Source organism: Talpa europaea, assembly GCF_964194135.1.
Source record: "Talpa europaea genome assembly, chromosome: 8".
Lineage (NCBI taxonomy): Eukaryota > Metazoa > Chordata > Mammalia > Eulipotyphla > Talpidae > Talpa > Talpa europaea.
Window position 1 is genome coordinate 89,744,940 of NC_140075.1, and position 26,379 is coordinate 89,771,318.

Here is a 26,379-nt window from a genome sequence, read left to right on the forward strand (position 1 = left end):
TTAGATAATTCTAAGAAATAAAGGGAAAATTCCCATTGAAAAGAGATTTATTAGATTATAAGCTCCCTGAGGGCAAAGGCTTGTAAGTATTTTGTTCACTGCTGTGCTTTCAGATCTTGGCATATAGTCAGTGTTAAATAGTTTTTATGTTGAATGGGTGGTGATTGCAACAGAATAACCACAAAGTTTTGTTACCTGAAATTTTGTTAAAATGAACTGTTAAATGGCTAGAAGCACATTTCCAGCCTAGGGATAAAAAGTATCCAGTGACTCTATAATGAATAAATGAAAGAAAACAATATTAAAGTATAGAGAAGCTGTACTTTAATGTTTCACAGTACTTTTGATTAAGTTTCACAGTACTTTTGATTAATAAACTTTAGTTCTTTATGGTTAGTAAGAGGGTTCTTAAATGTGTAGAATTTGGAAACCTAGCACCCCATTTTTACAGCTTTTCCAGTGTTCTCACCTGATGACTATTTACATACATTCATGTATTCGTTCCATCAGCAAAACACCAGCCAATTCTTTGGTGTCAGGCACTGTGCATGGCAGTGGATGTGAGGTCTTATAAATCTAATGGGGGAGATATGTTACAGCTGTACAAAGAGAGTTAAACAAACATACAGGATTATTGGCAGATATGTTGAGATGAGACTAAGCTCGCAAATAAAAGTTAAGACAAAAATTTACAGTGTTATGAATCTTATAATTGTGTTATAAAGGAGTTTAGAATCATCCTAAATTGCTAATACTTTATGAATTGCAACCTCTTTTGTGGCACGTAACAGATAATTATATGCTGATTTATTAATTTGAAAGGGTACTTTCATTTTTGGTAGTTTTTTTATTGCTTATTTCAATAACGTATGCTAATGATAATTAAGTTTGTGACTATTATTTTTATTAGACAACTATATTTTCTTTAGTCATGTTATTCTATATGATTTGCTGCTTTCTAGATGAGTGTGTGTATTAATATAATGATCAAGTTTTAAAAATTACAGCCATGTTTAATTTCCTTTGTCATCACAAATTTGTATTGTTCTTCAAATGTCTGTATGTTTTTCTACATGGAAACAAGCTGATTTTTAGAAAATCTTGGAAAGATTTTTTGGGAATATGGAAAATTTTTGACTAACAGAGTGATTGAACTATAATCCAGGACTCTAAGGTTTATCTTAGAAGAGAAACAGGTCTCCATTTTGTTACACTCCAGGGAAGTGAAGACATTAGTTACACTACTGAGTGTGGAGTTTGCAGGTGGTTTTTTCTCCTCTGAATGTGGATATTACCTAGGTTGCATGAGTTACTTTTGCTCTTCTTACTGCATTTTCACCCTCAAGCATCATTTTTTTTTTTAAACAAGAGAACAAATCCACTTTCATTTATTTGTTTTTCAAAAAGTGCAAATCCTTGAGGGATTCACATTATTTTATGGATTCTGTGTCCAATGGACTTAGTAGGAAGGTTGCTTCAGAATTTGGCATGAACCATGTCAGATTCCATGGGTGTGAGTAAACATTCCTCATATTACTTTTATTCAGTTTGTCAACAGGAGTTACATGTAAGCACATCTCTTGCCTAGATGGAATTTAGATTTGTTTCAAGCATAAGCATCTTCAAATTTAAGAAGAGTTGTAAAGTTCCTTTGTTCTGGAAACCATGCTTATAGCCATGCTTGAGTCTATAGCCTTCTAGCCATATTTTGTTGTTGTTGTTGTTATCCATATGCAATTCATTTTTATTGAAGTAAGATTGGTTGACAACATTGTATATGATTCAGGGGTATAGTTCAGCCTCTGTAGATGCCTGTTACCATATGCCATACATCACACAAGGCACCCATAGGCTGCCTGCATAATCAGTTGGACCTCCTCCTCTTTTGCTGTTCACCATCCCCCTCTCCCTCTTGTACTTTCAGTTCTACAATCAGATTTCTCGGGCTTGTTTTGGATTCGGTTTTGTTGGACCCTTTGTTTTATTTTTCTATATACAATGAGTGAAACCATGTGGTATTTGCCATTTTCCTGGCTCATTTTGCTTAGCATAATTCCCTCTAGTTCTAGCTATTTGTTGCAAATGGCAAGAGTTCTGTCCTTTTTTATAGCTGCATTGTATTCCATTGTATATACATATCATCTTAATCCATTCATATCATCTTTAAATTTATTTACTTATTTATTTATTTTAAAAAGATTTATTTTTATTTATTTATACAAGCACTGGGTACAGTCAGAAGTGCGGGAGGGTGAGAGAATTCACCAGAGCCAGAGTGGGGAGCAGAGCAGGCAGACTGAAGTACACTGCTGAGGGGAGCAGCGGGTGGCAGGAGAGGTCTGCATGCCATGTGGGACCCTCCTCTGGTGGCCAGGGAGCAGCCGGAGATTGAACCGGTGCTGCAGAGGGTGCGGGCAGCTTCGCAACCCAGCGCTCAACCGCTGCGCCACCGGAGAGGCCCCATTCATATCATCTTAATCCATTCATCTGTCTTTGGGTATTAAGGTTGTTTCTTTAACTTTAATAATGTAAATGGTGCTGCAGTGAACATAGGAGTGGTTATATATCTTCAAATTAGTGGTTTTGCATTCTGGGGGTTGATATCTAGAAGTAAAATTGCTGAATCATATGGTAGATCTGTTTTTCATGTTTTGAGAAACTGCCATACCATTTTCCATATGGACTGGACTAGTCTACGTTTTCATGAACGGTGTGTATGAGCTCTCCTTTTTCTCCGCACCTTGACTAACTTTTGTTGTTTCTGGGCTTTTTGATATGGCCCATTTTCACAGATGTGAGATGGTATTTTATGTTGATTTTGATTTGTATTTCCTTGATGATAAGTGATGATGAGCATTTTTCCATGTGCTTATTGACCTTCTCTATTTAGTCTGTGGAGAATTGTCTGTTTAGTTCTTCTGCCTATATGTTTCAATTGGGTTTTTGTAGTTTTTGAAGTATATGAGTTCTTTGTATATCTTGGATATTCGCCCTTTGTTAGATGTATGATGTGCAAATATATTCTCCCTTTCATGAGGGTTTCTTTGTTTTAGTGATAGTGTTTTTTCTGTGAAGAAACTTTTTTTTTAAGAGATTTTATTTATGCATGCATATAAGAGCTGGCTGGGTACAGGCCAGAGATGCGGAGGGTGAGAGGATTCACCAGAGACAGAGGGGGGAGCAGAACAGGCAGACTGACTGAAATACACTGCTGAGGGGAGTAGCGGGCAAGACAGGAGAGGTCTGCTGTGCCATGTGAGTTGTTCCCTGGCCGGCTGGGGATTGAACTCATGCTGCAGAGGCTGCGGATTGCTTCATATTGCTGTGCCCAACCCCTTGCGCTACCAGGGAGGCCCTGTGAAGAAACTTTTGAGTTTGATGTATTCCTACTTGTTTATTTTTGCTTTTGTATATATATGGGAGTCAAGTCCCCAAATACAACACTGAGGCCAATGTCAAAGGGTGTTTTACCTATGTTTTCTTCTACGTATTTTTGGGTTTCCAATCGTACATCCAAGTTTTTAATCCATTTTGGTTCAACTTTTGTGTGTGGTATGCGATGGTGGTCTAATTTCATTCTTTTGCATGTTGCTGTCCAGTTTTCCCAGCACCATTTGTTGAAGCGACTTTCTCCAAGGTTTTAGAAGCACTGTTTCCAGGGGCCTCCCTGGTGGCGCAAGGGGTTAAGAAGCAACCTGTGAAGCTATCTGCAGTCACTGCAGCATAAGTTCGATCCCCGGCCAGGGAGATACCCACATGGCACAGCAGACCTCTCCTGACTCGCCCGTTGCTCCCCTCAGCAGAGTACTTCAGTCAATCTGCCTGTTCTGTTCCCCACTTGTCTCTGGTGAATCCTCTCACCCCCCACACTTCTGGCCTGTACCCAGTTCTTGTATGCATAAATAAATTTTTTTTTAAAAAGTACTGTTTCCAGCAGACCTAAGTAATTTGCCATTTATTTATTATTTATAATGGCAAAATAACAAAAAATGGAAGGGTCTCTCTGTTATACTTTTGAAAGTTAGCAAAATATGCATAAATTACTTCAAGGTGGGTATATTTGAAGACTCAGTGCCTAAAATCTTATTTATTCTCATCACTATCTTCATTTTGATGCTGATGATAGCTAAATTTCTCTTGATTTAATCTTACATTTTTAGCCGATTTTACTGAAAATTTCGACTTGGATATTTAATGGTCAGCATTGTTGAATTGATATCAACCACCATTTTAAAATTTTTGTATTTTTAAACAGCTTTTCACAGTATAATTTATCTACCATAAAAATCACTCAAACAGTACAATTCAGTGACTTTTTGGTATCCACCTGTTGTCACTCTTCATTCATATTTCTATCCAATGAAATTGAAATCATGCAAAGCCTGGGGGATGTCATGGTTTGTGGATCCTCAACTGTGTGCTTATAAGTGCAGGACATGACTTAGGCTCAGGGTGAAACAACAATGGGCTTTATTAACAAAGGGGAAATTGGGGAAAAGGAGTTTCTCAGGCCACCACCAATGGCTGGCCATTCTACCACACATAGTGTCTGTAGTATCCAGGAGCCCAAAGCAAAGACTGCTCATGCAAGATAACATTGTCCTTTCAAGTTGATCCAATAGCTGGTGGTATGTCAGTAAGTTGTGGGGCCAGGATCCCATTTACAGTGGCAGTTGTAGGTGATCACACCTCAGCCTACTCCTGAGGTGGCACTGAAGTAGCAGCATCAGCTATCCAGAGCCTGGGCTGGACAGCACCAGACACTGAACTGGACAGCACCAGAGGCAGCAGTGCTAGGATGTGGTGCCAGAGAATCGGAAGTGGTGGACGGCTTTCAGAGGGCCTGGGCATAAGTGAGCATTGCTGGTTACAGGTCAGCACTAATCAGCACGTGGTAGAGCCAGATGTACCAATTACCAATGTTATAGCTCTTAGAGATGCCAGACATAAGCTAATGGCAGACAACTCTTATAGAAACATTGGGCAAAGGTGAACAGTGCCATTCATCAGGCAATGTTGGAGGCAGGGCCAGAGGCAGGAACAGTGGTCAGACCGAAGTTTTAAGCAGTGAGCAAATGTAGAGGTCTGGGAAGGTCTTGAAGACTCCAGAAAAGTGTGTCTGAAGCCGTTTGATGAATATTATCTGATGAATGGGCTCATGCTGACTGCTGCCCTGGCTTATATTCCCTTCAAGGTTATCACCGTTCAAGCCTGATTGGTTTATTTGTAGTTCCAGGTGTTTGATTGGTACCTTTTGAGCTCAAAACTTATCGGTCTGTTTACATTCTTAGATGGTCTCAAAAACATGTAAGGATAGACTATGCTTATATATTCGCTGAGTTCTTTCATTACATTGAACTACTGTACTCTTTAAGACTAAATTTGAATTTAATGACAGATTTGGTTTTCCTCCTTTAAATTGTGTCTGTGACTTTACGTTAATTATATAAGGTGGGTTTCTGTAATAAATTGTACCCATGAAACGGTACACACAATGGATACTATTTTTAACATGAAGAATTTTGTTCATCTTTAATGTGAGTAAAATAAGTAAGACTATTCAAAGATAATGAATTTCTTCATTTTTTAACAGGGTCAACATATTTCATCAGCACCTATTCAAAAACTTGAAGAAGCTTTATATGAATACCAACCGTTGCAAATAGAATCATGTGGACCACAAGTTCCTGAACTTGAGATGCTAGGACGACTTGGGTAAGTGCCCAAAAAACTTCTTGCTGAGGAGCTAAGTTTTAGTGCTTTGTGATTGCTGTTTTTAGCTAACATTCTTAACTTTTGAGTTAACAGAATTGTGCTCTTTTGTTAAAAAAGAAAAAAGAATGGTGCCTAATAATAAGTTGATACATTAATTTTCTATAGTCTTGTTAGGTCTTTTGGGAATAAGTTGTATTGGTTCCAAATGTACTGTTGATGGCCATACTGAAATAGCTGTAAGTTTTCAGCTCACTGTCAGTGAATTGTTTTTTTTTTTTTAGAAATTGGGCCTTAATTTAATTAGTACTCTGCCAGTACATATGTGACAATTGTGCTTGTTGCCATGAAAAAGACATATTTATTCACTGTCTGCTATCAGTAATGAAACTGTATTTATGAGAAATTAGCCGCAAAAAAAAATATATATATATATTTTAAAGATTTATTTATTTATTTATACAAGCACTGGGTACAGTCAGAAGTGCAGGAGGGTGAGAGAATTCACCAGACCCAGAGTGGGGAACAGAACAGGCAGACTGACAAAATACACTGCTGAGAGGAACAGCGGGTGTGGCAGGAGAGGTCTGTTGTGCCATGTGGTACCCTCGCCGTAGGCCTAGGGAACAAACTGGCGCTGCAGAGGCTGTGGGCAGCTTCGCAGCCCAGCGCCCAACTGCTGTACTGCCAAGGAAGGCCCACACAAAATATATTTTGTCAAAAGATATTATGTAAGGCTGATCCAGTGAATCAAAAGCCATATTTATATGGATTTGTTTTGAAAGTGAGACCATGGTATTTGTGAGTGATATAGGTGATCACAGTCTGCCTCAAAGGATCAGGTATATTTGTATACTTGAAAAGTACTGGCAAGTCATATCTTGGTCTGGTTTCTCATCCTAAGCAATTGAATGAAAACATGATCATTGTTTCTTAACAAAATAAAACAGTTTAAAGAAGGGCATCCCCTGGTGGTGCAGTGGTTGAGTGCTGGGCTGCGAAGCTGCCTGCAGTCTCTGCAGTGCCGGTTCGATCCCTGGCCACCGGCGAGGGTCCCACTGGTGCAACAGACCTTTCCTGTCTCACCTGCTGCTCCCCTCAGCAGTGTGTTTCGTCAGTCTGCCTGTTCTGGTCCCCGCTCTGACTCTGGTGAATTCTCTCACCCTCCCGCACTTCTGACTATACCCAGTGCTTGTATGAATAAATAAATAAATCTTAAAAAAAAAAAAAAAAACCGTGTAAAGAATATAATGTTTTAATGGATTCAGTATAGTCACATAATTAAAAGTAATAAAAAGACCCAACAGAAAAAAAATATAGATAAAACAGATAAAACCCACATGTATCTTCAAAACCAGAAGCAAAATCTTGAGCATAATGTATGTTATATTAACATATGAGCACAAGGACTGCAAGGTTAAATTACTATTAATATGATAGATAATTTACTTATCTGCTTTGGGTATATGTTAAGGTTTGTTTTTTAGTTCTGTATTCTTTTAAAGTTCTACCACAGAAGCACGAAGATACGGGGATATGAAACAAAATCTAAAACCCTTTCTGAGTTTGAGATTATAAAGTTACCAGTATTGGCCTAAATACTAAAACTGAAATTTGAGGAGACAGACAGAATTACTGGCTATGATGTAAAAAGTTATGTGATAAAGAAATTTATCCATCTCTTAGATTAGTGAGTGCCAGAATTAAGACTAAAATAAATTCTTTTGAAAGCTTTATAATGTCCATACAGGCAAAATACTTAAAATAGTACTCCTCTGTTTCAGGGTTTTGCATTTTCCAAAAAATTTGTCATCGAAATTATACTTTAAAGATCAAGGAAATGGCCATACATAATAACAATGCGCAAGTAAAATGTATGACAATAATATAAAGGATAGGAAGGGGGGAAAACTGCTGCCATAATGTTTTTAAACACTGTTTGTGGAGTGGTATAGTAGTATTTGAAGAAAACTGTGGTAAGTTAAAGATGTTTAATATAAACCTCTAGATCAACTGCTAAAAATGTAAAGCAAAGAGGGATAGTCATCAAGTCAATAGCAGAGAAAATCATGAGATACTAAAAATTATTTTATTAATGGAAAGAAGGCAGAGAAAGAGGGAGGTAAAAATTAAAGAAGAAATGGGACAGTTAGGGGACAAATAACATGAGGGTAGATTTAATCTTAAATTGATTGGTAATTACATTAAATGTAAATCTTCCAAACTAGAAATTTCCAATAAAACTTTCTGAAATGATGTAGGACTACTTACTGTTTTCTTTTTGTAATCATTTTGGGACTCTGATTTCACTTATTTTAGACCTTTTCATTTATTTTGGATGCTCTGTTTTGTTTTTCAACCTTTCCTTAAATTTGTGTTCTGAGAGTCTGGATAATTCCTCTTGTCCTAGCCTTACATTTACTTATTCTTCTATTTCCCTTCTGCTAAGCCCATCAAAAGAATTCTTTCTGATGTTGCAGTTTTTATATATAGCATTTTCCATTTATTCCTTTTTGTAATTTCCATCCCTTTGCTGAAATTCTGTTATATTTTCTCTAGATTATTAATTTTTTTATTCTTTCATTTAGGTTAATTTATTACTCATTGTTATTTTAAAGTGGGTTCCTCATTGATAGCTCAACATCTTTGGGTCTGCTTCTATTGATTATTTTATGTGTTATTTATGGATTTGTTTTTCCTGTTTTCTTGTGTTTGTTGTAATTATTATTTGAATTTTGTATAGTCTGTACAGCAGAACAGTTGAGACTGAGATAAATGATATTAATGCCCAGAAATATTAATATTCCTTTTTCTGTCAGGTGTTTACTATAGGAAGATGAGTATTAAGTTTGTAGTTTTATACTTGTTTGGGTTTCGTTGTTGTTCTAGTATTATCATTGTGCCCCAAACTTCAGATTCTTTCATTTCTTGTCTGTTGCCATTTCATATCTAGTATGAGACCTGGAGTGCTAGAGGGATTTTCTCAATTTTCCTGCCTTATCCTTAGCTTTCAGCAGGTACTGCAAGGCTGAGCGACAAAGGGGTTCTTTCTCGATACCTCTCTTGTTTTTACTTGGAATAAGTCTTAATGTTGGGAGCAATGGGATTTCTCTTGTCCCAGCCCTGGCTCTCTTGTTCAACTTTAGTTTTAGGGATTCTATGTGCCCACGCCTCAGGGTGTTGCTTTCTCAATATGCCTCTTTCACAGAGGCAAAGAACTTCTTTTTCCTACTTCAGCGTACAGGTGGGTTTGTATTTTCCTTTCCCAACTTCCATAAGTAAACTCTCCCTTATGTTGATGGGGTTCTTGGGTATAAGAGAGTTTCATGTCCTTCTCCCAGACCTCTTCGTGTTAATATAGGTTTTTTGCCTTTTCTCAGTGGTTGAAGGCATTTGCCTGTGTCAGAGTAGGGCTGGGGAGGGCAGGTAACAATTGGTTTCCTACTCTTTCCCTTGTGACGTGTAACTTTGTCCTTCTCCAACAGCAGAGTGGTGATGGTTTTGTTTATCTATAAAGTTCCTTTCTTTCTTGCATAATTTTTAGTGACTAATTATTGCTGAACTTTTTGGTCTGGAATTATTATTTAAAACTATATGTTTTCTTTTTTTCTTAGTAATCTAGATCTAAGAAACTGAAGAAGTTACTCTTTGAAGTGATTTTTCAGAGAATGATTTGATATCATCAAAGCTGGTGCTATCATGATATAAGAAATACAAACTTCATTTGACCAAAGTTAAACATCTGCCCCAAGAGTTGTCCATCTCTTTGTTAAAAGATTGCACCTAATAAGTCCCATTTATTCCTTTATAGTGGGCTCTCCCTCTTCCCCCAAACCTGTAGCTTCTATTTTGCTCTTTTTTTTCTTTTGTAGCCAACTTTCCATTTAATGTTATGTTATTCTACAGTGGAAACAAGTTCAATTGCTCTACGGGCAAATAGAGAATCAATAAAATACGTCATTTCCATTTTCTTTTATCTTCTTTGATATCTATTTAACATGATAAAGTTAAGAAGAGTAAACTTTGTAACTTCACTTCAGGGGGTACAAAATTGTGGATGCAAGCACTTCCAAAATAATTTCAATTACATAATTTTGGGAGTGGGTGACATATGGTGTTGGTCTCTGAAGAACTCTATATTATTGTCTTCTTGTATAACTTGGGTAAAGGTTGAAGTCAAAAGTTCATTGCTGTGTGATTTTAGGTGGCTGTTACTGAGATGTTTTATAAAGTTAGTGAAACTTGAGAAGTAGATGAAGAATAAATGAGAATTTTTCGATTAGGAAGGTATTTTGAATATATAATTGTAGTACAGACTGAACTGGCAACACTATTCTAATTTGCTCAAGGCAATATATAAACATGGTTTTATTAATTTAGTGCCAGTGGGAGTAAGCATTGGGAAAACTTAACTGCTAATTGAAATTCCCCCGACAACGGCTTTAGTGGTTAGTTTAGTAAAGTTTCATTGATTGGCACCATGTGAATGTCTTTTTAATAAACAGCCAGCTTTCTGGTTAATATTTTACTACCACCCACCAAAGAAAAGTTATTAATTGACATAAATATGTGCCATTATTATTTTTATTCATAATTTCAAATTATTCATATATAATCACTGTTTTAAGCAGATATAAGTGAGTTATGTAATATTAGCTGTTCATTTGTGGATCTATTATAGAAATAAGGAAGGAAAAACTATTGATTTATAATATAAAGTGTGTTATTGAAATGGTATACACTCTTTAATTATAAATTTAAACAATATCTTTTGCTACCAAAAGTCTGTAGAATAAAATTTTAATCTATTTCCTGATGATATTTCTCTTGTTTCTTTCTGGTATAGTGTTTTAGCTAAATTTGTATGGTCATTTCTGTTTCTTCTATTCGTATAACTGATAAGTTCTGTGGTATTAAATTAAAAAATAGATGTAAATTGTGATGGTTAATATCTTGAGTCCTTCTTAATCAAATGATAAGATTATTTAGCTAGTATTACATAATCAGCAGTGGAAAAAAATGTGGTAATAGTGATAGTTTTGAATTAACTCAGCTGACTAGAACCTGATAGTAATTAGAAGAAAGTTTCTTATTTTCTATTAGCTCCTATCAGTTTTATTTTATGGCTTATAGACAACACTGATAAAAACCAGTTTGCTGGGTAAAAGTAATCTGTCTGTTACAAATCCATTATTGTTATTGGCAAAGCACTCAATAGTCTTTTGCCATATAATATAATCTCAGGAGTGAAATTCATGTCCATAGGGAGGGAATTATGCAAGGATGTACACAAGCCGGTTGGAGTCTTGGGGACCATCTTAGAATTCTTCCTGCTTTAAGTGGGGCAAATCTTCCTTTTGCTACTTATCTTTTTTCAAAATATTCTAAGCATAAATACAAACATTTATTCTTTCAAGTAAACTTAGTTGGCTAAAATTAACAAGGCCCATTATAGTTACTTCAAGTTTACTTTACATTTGAAAAATTTCATAATAAAATATTGTGAAATAAGCAATCAAACAAAACAATCTAAAACCACCAAGAATTTATTAAGACAGTTACTCCTGTATATCCTGTAGTTAACAACCAAACATCACTTCTTTTGGGATTTTATTTAAAATTGCTTTAAACTTATAAACTGACTATAGTAGAAAAAGCACTTTAACTTTATTGAGTTTTCATAGAAAACTTAGAAATTAGTTTTCAATATATCGTAGTCAATATGCTGTTGTTACAAAATTATTTTCATTATGATTTTTAACTGGTTATTGCTAATATAATATGAAAACTTCTAAGTATTGTTATTTTGTATGTAGTTGTTTTACTGAACTCTAATTTTGATCACTCTCCTGGGTGAATATCTGGGGCTTTTTAGCTGGGAGTGAGTTATCTGAATTAACATGATTGTTTTCTTTTAATGTTCCATCTCTGATTTCAATGTAATATTTTTATTGCATTTAGCTAGAATCTTTTTTACCTGTTGTTAATGTAGTTCTGATAGCTGTAGTTTCTTGTTTCTGATAGTTTTTTGTGAATGCTTTGAGTGTTTCATCATTTAGTATCATGTTGGCTTGTTTATGTGATTTTTTCCTTATATTGAAGATGTGATTTTTAAAGTCACATTGAAGAATTTCTGCTGTTTGGTCAAGGTCTTTACCTGTTGATATGTTATTCATGAATTGCCTAGAATAGAGGAAAGTTGTTTGTTCTGCTTTGTTTTTGATGATGTCACTTAAGTTTACATGCTAGTTTTAGAAATACTCTCAGGGGCAATAGGGAGATCAAAGAATATGGAAAAACACGAAGGTCACAAAAAGACTGCATTATGTATGTGTATATGATATGTATTATACTTTAGTATAATTAAGAATATATTACTAAATTAACTTGTATTTTCTTGGTCATGGCAGTGTAATGTCTTTAGTATCTGTTTTGTTGGGATTTTAATGAGAAATCAACTCACTTATTTAACATGAACCTTTGTGCTTAAAGTTCTAGTCTGGCTCTAGTCTGGTAAGTTTTAAATGTTTTTTATGCAATCATGTAAAAAAAAATAGTTTTGCTTGAAGCAGTTGTCAAACAAGTTTCTTTCATCGAAAGTCAGACACAGGGCAGCTGAACCAGGCTGTTTAGTCTAGAGTAAATGCTCACGAGATTACAAGGTCACTTAGGAAATGTAATTATGTAGTTGATTCCAGAATAGTCTTTTGTAGTATGCACTTTAAAAGTATTAAATTGTAATATTAATTTAAAAAATATGAGATATATTTCAAAATTAATCTCAGGAAGAAAAGCAACATTGAAGAATCTAAATTATTACAATGAAATATAGTTTTAATTCAGATTTTTATAAGAGCCTAAAACGGCAAGTTCAATTTATTAGTAGAATTATGTTGATTCCTGCCAAATCACTGTAAAATTCTATAGACCTGTATGGGTTCTATTGGGAAATGAAATCTCATTGTATTTAGCTCATGTTAATTAAGAAAACAGCTGATTATTTAGCAGTCCCTTTACTTTTGTTAGCATTTTATTATCACTCAGCAAATATTTATGAAGCACCTCCTGTGTACTAGTTATTATTCTAAGTGCTGAAAATAAAGCAGTGAGCAAAGCAGAGAAAACATCTACTGTTATAAAGTTTACATTCTACTGGGGTAAAACCAACAATACAAATACACGAATGGGGTAGGACTAGCAGTACTTAGTACTTTGAAGACAAATAGAGCAGGATGGTGAACGGCTATATTGTGGTTAGAGTGCTATGTTACATAGGGGGTGGTGAGATGGACTCTTATGGGATGATATTTAAGCAGATAAGAATTAAACAAAGAAACTAATCATGTGACATGATGGAGAAAGTCATAGAAGGATTGTAAATGCGAGGCCTTGAGGTGGTTGGGGGTATTGGAGGATCAATGAGCTGGTCTGATGAGGGTACCTTGTTATGGGGCTTGTAGTCTCAATATGCACTACGTATTCCCACATTATCTGGATTGTGTGCTTGAGGGTAGTAGTGGTGCTGCACTGGACAGAAAAGCTCCAAGTGGGGAGTTCCACACATTCCAGACTCAACCTCTGAGGCTCGGTTAGAGGGGGCTCCATGGAAACTTAAAAAGCAGAGCAGTGGATAGGCGCTGTTCTTCTTCTCTGTGACAACTGCAGCTCTGGTCTCCTCTTTGACAGGCCTTATGGGACTTGTCCTCAGACCTCAGCAGCCTGCCATGCTCTACACAGCAGGCACCTGTTTGCTTTGCTGAGTGCACCATCTGCCATCTTGCCATGCTGACTCCTGCTTGAATGCATGTCTCTTCAACACCAATACTATCTGTGGTAGGACAGACTGCATCTGACCACCTGTCAGCCTATAATTCATTTCTCTCTCTCTCTCTCTCTCTCTCTCTCACACACACACATACACACACACACACATTTTTACACTCCTTATGTAAATAATAGGTTACAGTTGTTGTTACTACTGCTATGGTTTCTCTCTCTGTGTGTCCTGCATTAGTAATTGAGAGAGTAGGGACCCACTAACTGAGTCATCTCCCACACCCCCACCCCAAGTTTGCTCTGTTTCAGGAAAAGTATATATGAAGAAAACAAAGGAAGCCAAATATCTGGAGCAGAGGGAAATGGTAGGAGATGAATGAAGTTAGAGAGATGTAGCAGGTTGTTATATAAGGAGGCAGGCTGGGCCCAGTTAGTTCATATAGAGTGTTATAGAGGATGGTCAAGACTTGAAGGACTTTGAAGGAGATAGGAAATCATAGAATTTTGAACAAAGGAATCATATAATTTACATTTAGAAAGGTCTGTTCTCAGGGAATCTGTAGTGTAGCAGTCCTGGTTAAGAAGATAGTGGCTTATACTAAAATGGGAGCAGTAGTTGTAGTTGGCGAGAGAATGATGAGATTATGGCTATAATTTTGATAGTAGAGACTATGAAAGTTTTCATAGATTGGATGTGGGGTTTATAAAAAGTTGCTCCCAGAGTTACTTCTAGTAGCAAAGCTGCCACTTACTGTGATAAGGAAAACTAGAGGGAGTCAGCATAGTCGTGCTAGTTCAGTTATTTAGCAATTATTATTATTAAATTTTAATTCTAAAGATACTGTAAAAGGTGAGACAAAAAACCTTAGAGATAGTCCTTGCATCTTTCCTCTTTATAAAAGGGTGAACTGTAATGAGTTCATTATATGAGAGTTTAGAGAGGAAAGCTTTTGTGTTCAGTCACACGTTTGGTTAGTGTAAAACTAGACTAGATTCCCAGTCTCTTAGGATACTTTTTCACTGCTGTACCATATAGCATTGCCATATACAGAAATTTCAAAATCTGAATGAGCTTTATTTTTATGATGTTTGTAGATGATTATAGTTTAAAAAGGTATTTAAGGACACTGAATTCAAATTATGTAACTTACCTTATTAACAGAAGCTAATTCAGAGAACTCTCATGTTCTTGTTCTGAAATCAGCTTCATGTTCTGAAATCAGCTACATTTAACCTCACGAAAGAGTATGTTTGGAAGGTTTTTAGAAATCCTTCCAACTCCTTTCGGACAAAATATTTATTTCTAACATCCCTCCTCCCCACCCCTGTCCCCATGTGGCGCTATATATTCCTGAGTTTAAATAGTAGATTAAAGTAAACAGTGATATACCATTGCTGATAAAGGTGAAGAAATAGACTTAAGTACTTGAAACTTTTTTTTTTGCAAATACATTTATTTTATTTTATTTTTTTAATTTTATTTTTATTTTTATATTCCCCATACAATTGCAACCCCCTTATTTTGACTCCAATCCCTCCTTTCCCCGCCCGCCACCCCCCATAGAGTGTCTCTGGTTCATAGTTGTTTGTTGTTTTTGATTTTTACTTTCTTATAGTTACTCTTTTTCCTGGTCTCTTATTTAAGTACTTGAAACTTTTAAATTTTTTTAAAAAGATTTATTTATGCATACAAGAATGGGGGTACAGGCCAGAGAGGATTCACCAGAGACAGAGTGGGGAACAGAATAGGCAGATTGATTGAAATACACTGCTGAGGGGAGCAGCGGGCAAGGCAGGAGAGGTCTGCTGCGCCATGTGGGTATCTCCCTGGCCGGGGATTGAACTCATGCTGCAGAGTCTGCGGTCAGCTTCATAGGTTGCATCTTAACCCCTTGCGCCACCAGGGAGGCCCAGAAGCTCTTAAAGTTTTTAAAGTTTTTCAGCTGGGGGACAGCTGAAAGTTGCTAGAATCAATGTTAAGAAACAAAGATTTGAACAATACTATAATTTTTGAATTTTTTAAAGTAGAATTTTTTTTTTTATTAAATAATAAATTTTATTTTTATATTTCCCCATACAACTGCACATGCCCCATTCTGACCCCAATCCCTCCCCTCCCGGCCCCCACCCCCCAAAAAGTGTCTCTGGTTCATAGTTTTTTGTTGATTTTGATTTTCAAAAAGTAGAATTTTTTTTTAAGAAGTGGGGTACAGGCCAGAGTTGTGAGGGGGTGAGAAGATTCACCAGAGAAGAGTCGGGAGCAGAACAGGCAGATGCACCGAAATACACTGCTGAGGGGAACAGTGGGTGAGTCAGGAGAGGCCTGCTGTGTCATGTGGGTTGCTCCCTGGCCAGCTGGGGATTGAACTCATGCTGGAAAGGCTGAAGACAGCTTCACAGCGCTGTACTCAACCCCTTGTGCGACCCGGGAGTTCCTGAAGTAGAAATTTTATAAAGCTCTATCATATTCATCCTTATCAATAAGATATTTCCTAGCTATTTGAATTTCTCTTGCTTCAAGGAGGAAACTTGACATTAAAATTGACAAACATTATTCTTCAGTTGATTATGAGCAAAAACAAAGATACCAATCTGCTCTGTGACCTACTGAAAATGAATATGGAAAGATCAGTTTTAATAACAAATTTAATCAAACTTTGCATAAGTAAAATCTTAAATAGCAACTGTAATGTGAGTCTATTATGTACTCATATTTGCATTTTAAAAAATTAATATAATTGTTATAAAATTATTTCTCCCTCCTTTATGATATAGATTTTATGTAAATTTTTACTGACATGATTATATAAAGTCTATGTGTCTTTTACACATTATTACTATTTTTCATTTTATGATTATTTTTAGAGAATTTTGTTGTGCAGAGAAACAAATAACAGGTGTGATGAAAAAGTATCTGCTGTGATTGTCTAGTATGCTTGGTTGTGCATCTGCCTGATAGAGTTGGCCTTGAGGATGGGATTCTGTATTACAGATTTCTACACCACCAAGCTTTTTTGTCAGTTTAGTCAGAAGAATAAGTTATCTGATAAATATTTGGTCATATTGCTTTCAGAAGAATGGGAGATAGGGAAATTTGAGAGGGAGAGGAGCAACAAACATAAATAATAGCCTGAAATTACACGCTGCTTTTCAAGGTTAAAAGACTTGTCATTTTGGAAGCTGGAAAACAAATGACTGCTTTGGAAGGGCAGAATGAAAATGGTTAATAAATCATTGTTTATGAAGGTGTTTTTAAGGGAATACTTTTTTTTTTTTTTAAAAGGAAATTGCCAGTAAGATGGTAAAATGTAGATCAGATGACCCAGCCAGCATTGGGTCTTCATGCTGAAATATTTCTATGTAGGAGAAAATACTGACTGAGTCTTTGTAGCTTTGGTGTTTGACTGAGCGCAAGATGCTGTTTCATTCAGATATTTTTTAATGTGTAATGGCAGTATAGATGGCACATCATGCTGTTTTATAATATTTAGACTCTCCTATCCTGCATTTATTTCCTTTCATTATGGGCATGTTGTTTACCTGCTTTGCTAATTTGTGATGAGTAACATCAGAGTTTGTGGAATTGATACTTTCTATTTAATCTTTTATTTCTTTTTATTGAATAAAGCAACCGTTGTATTGGTTTACAGCACTATTTATGTTTTAGTAATGCAGGTTCACATGCACCACAGTCCTTTGAACATCCTCTACACTACCTTTAAACCACCCCCCCCAATTCTGTGATCAGATTCCAAAGGTTTGTTTTGTCTGTCTCTTCCTTTTAGTTTGTTTATATGCTACATATGTGTGAAACCACTCAGTGTTTGTCTTTCTACTACTGATGTATTTTGCTTAGCATAATCCCTTCCAGCTCTACCCATGTTACTGCAAATGGCAGAATTTCATCTTTATTTTTAATAGCTGAGTAGTATTCCATTATGTATATATACCACATCTTCTTTATCCATTCATCTGTTTTGGGGAAATTAGGTTGTTTCCATATCTTGACTATTATAAATAGTGCTGTTATAAATACAGGAGTGCGTATTTCCTTTTGAATTAGTATTTTTGTGATTTTTGGGTAGATACTAGGACTGCAATAGCTGGGTCATATGCAGACCCATTTTTAGTCTTTTAGATCCATTTTTAGTCTGGAAACTTCCACACTGCTTTCCACAGGAGCTGGATCAGTTGACATTCCCACCAACAGTGAATATGCTACATTTTCTTTACTCATCAGTGAACATTTAAGTTACTATTGTAAATCATGCTGCAGTGAACATGGAGGTGCATATATCTTTTCAGGTTGGTATTTTCATTTCTTATGGATATGTTCCCAGAAATAGAATTACTGGGTTATATGGTAGTTCTGTTTTTAGTTTATTGAGGACTCTGCATATTGTTTTCTCTATGAGTGTACCAATTGACAATCCAATCAACACTATTCATAGCTTCCCTTTCTTTACATCTTTGCCAACATTTGTTTTTTGTTGTCTTTTTGATAATCCATTAACAGGTTTGGGGTAATGTACAATATTACTGTACAAATCTTGCATAAATTTTTGTCTGATTTATCCCTAAGTATTTTATATTTTAATGTTATCATAAATGGTATTCTAACTTTTTTCAATTTATGATTGCTTATTTCTGAAGTGAAGAAATATAATTAAGTTTCACATATTGATATTGTAGTTTGCACCCATACAAATTCATTTATTAGTTCTAGTAGTTTTTTGTGTAGTCCATTGAATTTTTTTGTAAATAATCATGTCATCTGCAAATGCTATTTTAGTAGGAACATTTAGGATTATTTTATAATCTTTATATTTATTGGATCCTTTATTGTTATGAAATGATTCTCTTTATATCTGGCAATATTCTTTGCTTTTAAATCTAATTAGATATTAGTATATACATTTCTGCATCCATTTTGACTAGTGTTAATGTTATTTATGTTGGCATGCACCGGGATTTAATTGTTATTTTAAAATAATAAATATTTTCCAGTTTTTTAAAATATGGAAAATATAGGTAGATGTAACCCACCTAAACAAAAACTCTGGGCGTCTTCATAAATTTTTAAGAGTATAAAGAGATCCTAAGACCAAACATTTGGAGAATTTATGGTCTATTAAAATATATCAAAAAACAATTATTAGACATGCAGCTTTAGTAATAATCTGCTTACTCATCCATTTATTCATCGATATTCACTAATCCAATTTATTTGTAGGAAATAAATGTATATAGGACTGGGTTTGTGTCATGAAAGAGCTTGTGAACTTTTTGAGGAACTGTTGGGGGTAAAGGATGTCCTGCATAAACTCCACAAACAGGTTTTATAGACCTCTCCCCAACCCTAGACCAGATATCCAGGACACCAAGGCTTACAAATCCCATAATGTACCACTGAAGGGAAGGTTGCTGGGAACTGAGGGTGACGGTAAGCAGTCATGTTTGGCATATAACCAGACATGTGGGCTTTGGAGGTCCTTGGGTTTTCACTGTCTTTCAGCATGCTATGGGGGTTCCAGCTCAACAGAACTGGTAGGACACATTAACCAATTTATCTCTCTCTCTTTCTCCCTGAGTTATTTCCTTTTTTTTTTAAAAACTTTATTTATTTATTTATACGAGCACTGGGTACAGTCAGAAGCACGGGAGGGTGAGAGAATTCACCAGAGCCAAAGCAGGGAGCAGAGCAGGCAGAAGGACCGAAGTACACTGCTGAGGGGAGCAGCGGGCGCCAGGAGAGGTCTGCGCTCCATGTGGAACCCTCCTCCGGTGGCCGGGGAGCAGCCGGGGATCGAACTGGCGCTGCAGAGGCTGTGGGCAGCTTCGCAACCCAGCGCTCAACTGCTGTGCCAACGGGGAGGCCCTCCCTGAGTTATTTCTTTCTTCATTTCCCCTTTTTGTAAATAAACCTTTTACTAACCTTTTTTGCGTGTACCTGCAGTTGAGTCTCAGTATAAGTCCCTTTTAAGCACAGGTGAGGACCCACAGTCAGGCCAACCCCTTTCATATTAAGGTTGCCCTGTAACAGAACTTTCCTAATATTTTCCATAGTAGTGACACCAATTTATATTCCTACCAGCAGTTTACGAGGGTACCTTTTCCTCCATATCCTTGCTAGCCTTTCTTACTTCTTGACTTTTTGATAATACCTGTTCTAACTAATAGGAGGTGAAATCACATGGTTTTGATTTGTATTTCCTTAGTGATCAGCGATGTAGAACATTTTTTCATGTTTCTCTTGGCCATCTGTGTGTCTTATCCTTGTCTTATTTGGTGAAATGTCTAAACTCTGACCATATTTTAATTGGGTTTTATATTGTAATCAATTAATACTTGTTGAAGGCTTAACTAGATAAAGAGTATGTGAGATAAGGATGCTAGTAGATCCTGTCATTTATCATTTGCTTATAGTTGTTCCAAAGAGTATTTAATAGAAAACGTTAAGTGTGTAAGCAGTTTTGAGTTTTGTAAATAATGAGTATAGCAATAAAATGTAGAACGAATGTTATTCACCTAAAGGTAAACATTGGGTTTATATGTTTGTGTTTTTATGAAGTGAGGGTCTTTAACGACATTGACCAAAACAAGCGTCCTTTTAACTAATAGCTTGTCTATTAATTGAATGTACTGTAAAATATACAGTCACTCATTAATTCTTCATTTCCTTGGTAAGAAATCAGGATCACAGGCTAGGGTTCAGGTAATTATTTTGAGGTGTGTCCTGAAAGATTCATATTCCCTTAAAAAACACTTTCAAGTGAAGATAACTGTATTTTCCTTAGGTATGTAGAAATTGCATTTATATTCAGAGACTAAAATTTATAGGAAAGAAATAATCTGGAGATTGAGTTCTTAGGAAATTATTAGACATGTGTAGTTTAGTGGCACTTAACCTTTTAGTTATACAACATGTTGGGGTTAAATAACTCTGCTAGTTCTCATGTTCTATGATTTAACCTAGCTTTGTTCTTTTTTCCGACTCCTTATTAACTCTTATATAATTCATGCATTTCATTTCTTTAAATCTCTCTATCATGTATTTTCCTTTTTTTTTTTTTTAATAGAGGCATGTTATTTATTTATTTATTTGTTTGTTTTGTTTATACATGCACTGGGTACAGTCAGAAGCGCGGGAGGGTGAGAGAATTCACCAGAGCCAGAGCGGGGAGCAGAGGAGGCAGAAGGACCAAAGTACACTGCTGAGGGGAGCAGTGGGCGGCAGGAGAGGTCTGCACGCCATGTGGGATCCTCCTCCGGTGGCCGGGGAGCAGCCGGGGATCGAACCGGTGCCGCAGAGTCGCAACCCAGCGCTCAACCGCTGCGCCACCGGGGAGGCCCTCTATCATGTATTTTCCTAACTCAATTAAGTATCAAGCATATGGAACTAGAGAAGTCATTAGGAATTTTCACTCACTTCTATTTCAAGAAAGACTAGAAACTATAAAAATTTTAATTTGAAAGAAGATGCATACAAGTTTTTTGTGTTAAGACAGTTAATGTTTTTTCTTCTCTAAGAGACTCCCTCAATCATCGTCCAGTCACTTATAGCTTTTTAAAGAATTTCTCTTAAAATAGGTATGTTTGTTGAGTTTCCCCCATTATGTTCATTATTAAGAACTTGGTAAATGTAAGTAAGCAGAAGAAAAATTGTCCATGTTTCTACTATTGAGTTTCTTTAAATATGTAAAATCATAATAAGGCATTCGTGGTCTCTCTTTTCAGGAAGTAATTATCCATAACCTCTGAGCTTTTTTCATAATACTTTGTTGCTTAAATGTCATCTTTCTTCTTCCTGATTTTGGAGGAAACCAGTGTTAATACTTCTCAAACATCCAACTAGTAAAAAACTAGATAATTGGTCATACTGATACAGAATCAAAATATATTTTAGCTATGTTTCTAATAATGTTCAATTATTTTAACATGATAAGTATGCCCAAAGTAGTCATTATTCTGATTCAAAGGTAATGTTGCCTGTGTTTTGTTTCTCTTCATAAATGGCTTTAAATGTAAAAACATAAATCCTGAAGAGTGGGAGTGGAAAAATGGGGATGGTTTTCATTTTCTACAATTTCCTGTGAGACATGGCTCTAAACAAAGCCCATATTTACACAAGACAATTTAGTTTTACATAAAGTGTTGTATTCAGCACATTTTGAAATTCTTTAACTAGTCATCTGTGTTTAATACTTTCATAGTAAATGTGTTTAATAATGGTAGGTGAAACTTGAAATAATTTAAAAATAATTTTACAGTAGAAACACCAGCTAAATCAGTCTTTTGGTAATAAATGTTGGGAAAAAAATTAATTATTTTTGCTGTCACTGCAAAATCAATTGTGTAACTGTTCTTTTTAAACTGACTTTTACATTACTAAATTGTAAATACTGCACTCCTGTAACTTGTCAGAAGCAGGTTTTGGTTAATAGATATTTTCAATGATGTAATGGGAATTTTTGGCAGTGAGTCAGAATATAATGGACTGTGATTAATGTTTTAATAAGTGCTTTTCTGTTGCTCATGATGTAGAGGAGAAGTGGTTTCCTGCTAGGATTGATAGGAGAATAACAGGTGTGCATATAATGTCTTTTAAAAAGAGGTGGAATATATTTCTTAGAATAACATTAATGTTTTTCTGTTTTATAAATATATATAAAATTTATTATAGGAGATGTAAATGTTATCACAGAAATCTATAATTGATTTAGAAAAATAAAATTGGGAGATGAGTACTGATTATTTATCTTTTAATTTTATTTTTTCTTTTCTTATGAAGCTGTTACAACTTGGGGTCTCTGTAGTTTGTTGTTATTTCCTACTATAAGCCAAAAGGAAATTAGGCATCTGTATAATCTCAGGACCTATGAATTCTGTGACCCAGTGTTTCTAAAATAGTGCATTAAAAAAAAAAAAAAAACTTTTCTAAGAAGTTTTTCTTTTAAGGCCAGGAATGGCAAATTGATAGTGAAACGGCAATGATCATATGAGAATTCTCTATGGCAAAGGCCACAAGTTCAACCTATAAAGTCAGAAGTTTGGAAAATTAAGCACAAGAGATTTTTGTATCAGCCTTGGAAATCTTAAATAAGTGAAGACAAACCAAAAGAAATATTGGTGTTCCATACTTGAGAGATTAAGTGTATGATTCACTGTGTTGTGCTAAACTCACCAAGTTGTGCATTCATCACCACAATTAAGTTCAGTGTCCTGAATGTATGACTTGTGTGTTGGAGCCCCATGCTTAGGAACCCCTGCACTTGGAGGTTAATGTTTTGTGGCCATCACTTTGAAATTATTAATTTTATCTTTGCCTATGTGTTTTGTAAGTAAAGTCTGTTGGAACAGTGGGGCTCAGAGGCACAAGAACCTGTTTTTCTGCTGTAAGTCCTCAGCCATCTTTCTCGTATCCCTGTTGAATTACTGCTATTGCTGCCAACCCGGCAGGGCTGAGGAGACAGGAAAGGTCAGGAAATGTATATGTCCTGCATGCTTGTGAGATCCTACACTCAGGCAGCAAGTTATCTTCATGGTTAAAGGAATGCAATGTTATTAAATAGTCATTAAAGTACTCTGAGAGTCCTAGAGAGATTTTAAGAACTGATCACAGTCCAGTTTTAGAACTTTTTAATCACCCCCAAGAGATCATCTTGTTAGTTTACAGATCCCATTAACCCATTCCCAGATCCACCAGCCGTGTATTTCCTTTCCATCTCTATAGATTGACAAATATAGATGTTTCATACAAATGTAATCATAACAGTACATTGGTTTTTGTGTCTATTTTTATTTTTGAGGTTCAAATTTCAAGAGATATCAGCTTTTCATTTCTTACTTATTGTTGAATAATATGCCAGTGTTATTTTTTTTTAAAGATTTATTTATTTATGCACACAAGAGCTGGGGTACAAGCCAGGGATGCGGGGAGGGGGTGAGAGGATTCACCAGAGACAGAGGGGGGAGCAGAACAGGCAGACTGACTGAAATACACTGCTGAGGGGAGCAGCAGGCGAGATGGGAGAGGTCTGCTGCGCCATGTGTGTTGCTTCCTGGCTGGCCGGGAATCGAACTCGTGCTGCAGAGGCTGTGGATTGCTTCATAGTGCGGTGCTTAACCCTTTGCGCCACCAGGGTGGCCCTATGCCAGTGTTATTGATAGTGGTTATACTATCAATAAATTTTTCTATCTGTTGATGTATTTTTGGATTGTTTCCACATGTTAGGCGTTATGAATAGTGCTGCTATGAACATTCTCATGTAAGTCCATGTGTGGACATGTTTTCATTTCACTTGGGGAAATACCTTGGAATGACTATAGAAATCATTTTCCAAAGTGTTGAGGCCATTTAACATTCCTATCTGTATAAAGGAAACTTTTTTCATATCCTCGGAAATATTTATCATTACCCATCATTTTGATTGTAATCATTCTAGTGGGTAAAAAGTAGCATCTGATTGCACATTTAATTTGCATTTCTTTAATGGCTAATGATATTGAGCACCTTTTTATATCCTTATTTGCAATTCAAATATGTTCTTTGTTGAAATGTTCTTTCTAATTTTTTGTCTATCATAAAATTTAGTCATTTGTCTTATTATTACTCATAACAGTTCTTCATATATTCCAGATAGCAATTCTTTGTTAGATATGTAAAGTATCCATGTTTTCTCTGCAGTGTGGTTTGTCTTTTCATTTTGAAGGGTGTCTTTTTGAAGCATAAACATACTAAATCTTGGTGGTTCAACTGACCAGTTTTGTTCTTTTATGGATCATGTTTTTGGTTGTATCTAAGACAGCTTTGCCTAACTAAATAAAGGCCATGAAGATTTCCTCCTGCATTTCCCTCTGAAAGTTGTGAAGTCTTGCATTTAGGCCTCTGGTTTTCATCAAGCTAATTTTTGGGTGTGGTATAAGATAAGGGTCCAAGTTCATCCTTTTGCACTTAGATACCCAGTTGTTCCAGTACCATTAATTGAAAGGATTATTGAACTCCATCCATTACTTTTGAAACAATGTTTGTATAGCATTCTTAATAATTCTTACTCTAAGCAAAACTGTGATTATTGAGGCCTGAACTTTACCTCAACCTGAAAAATATTATTTTTCCTTTTCCTGAATTACATTTTAGCTTTCTGAAGTTGTATTGTGAGTATTAGACAAGAGATTTGTGTTAAGTTTGAGAAATTTTTAATTTTAAATGTGAAAACTGTAATGAAACGCCATACTCTTCCTGTCAATTCACAATTATATCTTGACATAAATATTTATTATTAGAGGTTTATACCCAAAAGATCTCTGATTCCCAAGCCAGGATTATTTTGGCAGGGACCGCTCTCTCTCAACTTCAAACAAGCACCTACCTTTTAATACCAGAAGGTCTAAATTTTGTTTCAGTCTTCAAATCCAAAACATTTGCATTCTGAGGTCAGATAAAAACATAACATGCATTGATAAATCAAAACTGATTTTTTCCCCAACTTTTCCAGGTTAAAAACTAGAGATCATTGAGGTAGGGGTTTGGTTTTAGCTATGTCACAGTATTTATTTATAATATTAAGGTAACATTGGATTACAACACCATATATGATTCAGAAATACAGGATCCACCCTCCTCAGCTGTATGTTACTATACCATACCCACCACCAAAGCATCCTAGTCCTTCGCCATAGTCCATTGCCCTTTCCCTGCCCCCACTTTCGCTTGCCACCTTTCCTGGTAGCCTTAGTTTTACATTCAGATTTCTAGGAACTGGTTTTGTTTTGTCTAACACTTTAAATTTCTCTGTATTTCAAATATGAGTGAACCATTGAGTATTTGTCTTTGTCCTTCTGACTTATTTCACTTAGTTCCCTCCTGTTTCAACCATGTTCTCACAAATGGCAAGAGTTTGACTCTCTCTCTCTCTCTCTTTAATGTGTGTTTGTGTGTGTATAGTTGCGTAGTATTCCATTGTGTGTATATATAATACATCTTCTTAATCCTTTATCTTTCCTTGTGTGTTTAGGTTATTTCCATACTTGGCTATTATCCATGGTGCTGTAATGAACATATGCATGAATATATCCTTTGAATTAGTATTTTTGTATTTTTCAGGTTGACACCTATGAGTGGAATTGCTGGATCATATGGTAGATCTGTGTAATTTTTTTTTTTTAAATTTATTTTATGCATAGAAAAACTGGGGTGTTCTTAAAAGACCAGAGGTGCTGAGTGGGGAGGCTGAGAGGATTCACCAGAGACACAGTTGGGAGTAGAACAGGTGAATCTACTGAAACACACTCCTGAGGGGAGCAGTAGGTGAGACAGGAGAGGTCTGCTGCACCATGTGTGGGTCAGCTCCCTGGCTAGGGATCAAACTCAGGCCATAGTGGTAATAGCACTGTGACTTAACCCCTATGCCACCCTGGAGGCCCTATTTAAAAATTTTTTAGGATCATCCATATTACTCTCAATATGAGCTGGAACAGTCTATGTTCCCACCAACTTTGTAAGAGAGCTCCTTTTCCCCACATCCCTGCCAATGCTTGTTGTTTCTGGTCGTTTTTTTGAAGAGGTGGTTTTCACAGGTGTGAGATGGTATCTCATTGTTCTTTTGATTTGCATTTCCTTGATGGCTAGTAATGATGAACATTTTTGCATGTGCCTATTGGCCATCTGTATGCCTTCTTTGGAGAAGTGTTTATTTACCTCTTCTGCTCATTTTTTAAATTTATTTTTATTTATTTATTTTTTTACATCATTGTTCATTTTTAAACAATATTTGCTTTCCTCCACCCCATCAGGTGTAGTCCCCATAGAATTTCCTTCACCAATGCACCTGTGCACTATCACCTCAGTCCCCTGTGCTCCTCCCTCCATCCCTCTGATCCCTCTCCCAC

The 26,379-nt window shown here is 35.9% G+C and overlaps 1 protein-coding gene across 2 annotated transcripts in view; it reads left to right on the plus strand.

The window, feature by feature from the left end:
- The window catches only part of MNAT1 (MNAT1 component of CDK activating kinase), a gene marked incomplete at its 5' end in the record, with an annotated part of 150,794 nt that overhangs the window by 97,032 nt on the left and 27,383 nt on the right, over positions 1 to 26,379 (plus strand). For both annotated transcript variants that reach the window (XM_084239683.1, XM_084239684.1), the window contains one exon: positions 5,594 to 5,715. In XM_084239683.1, the coding sequence (XP_084095809.1) occupies positions 5,594 to 5,715 (122 nt within the window). The remainder of the gene's footprint in view (positions 1 to 5,593; positions 5,716 to 26,379) is intronic.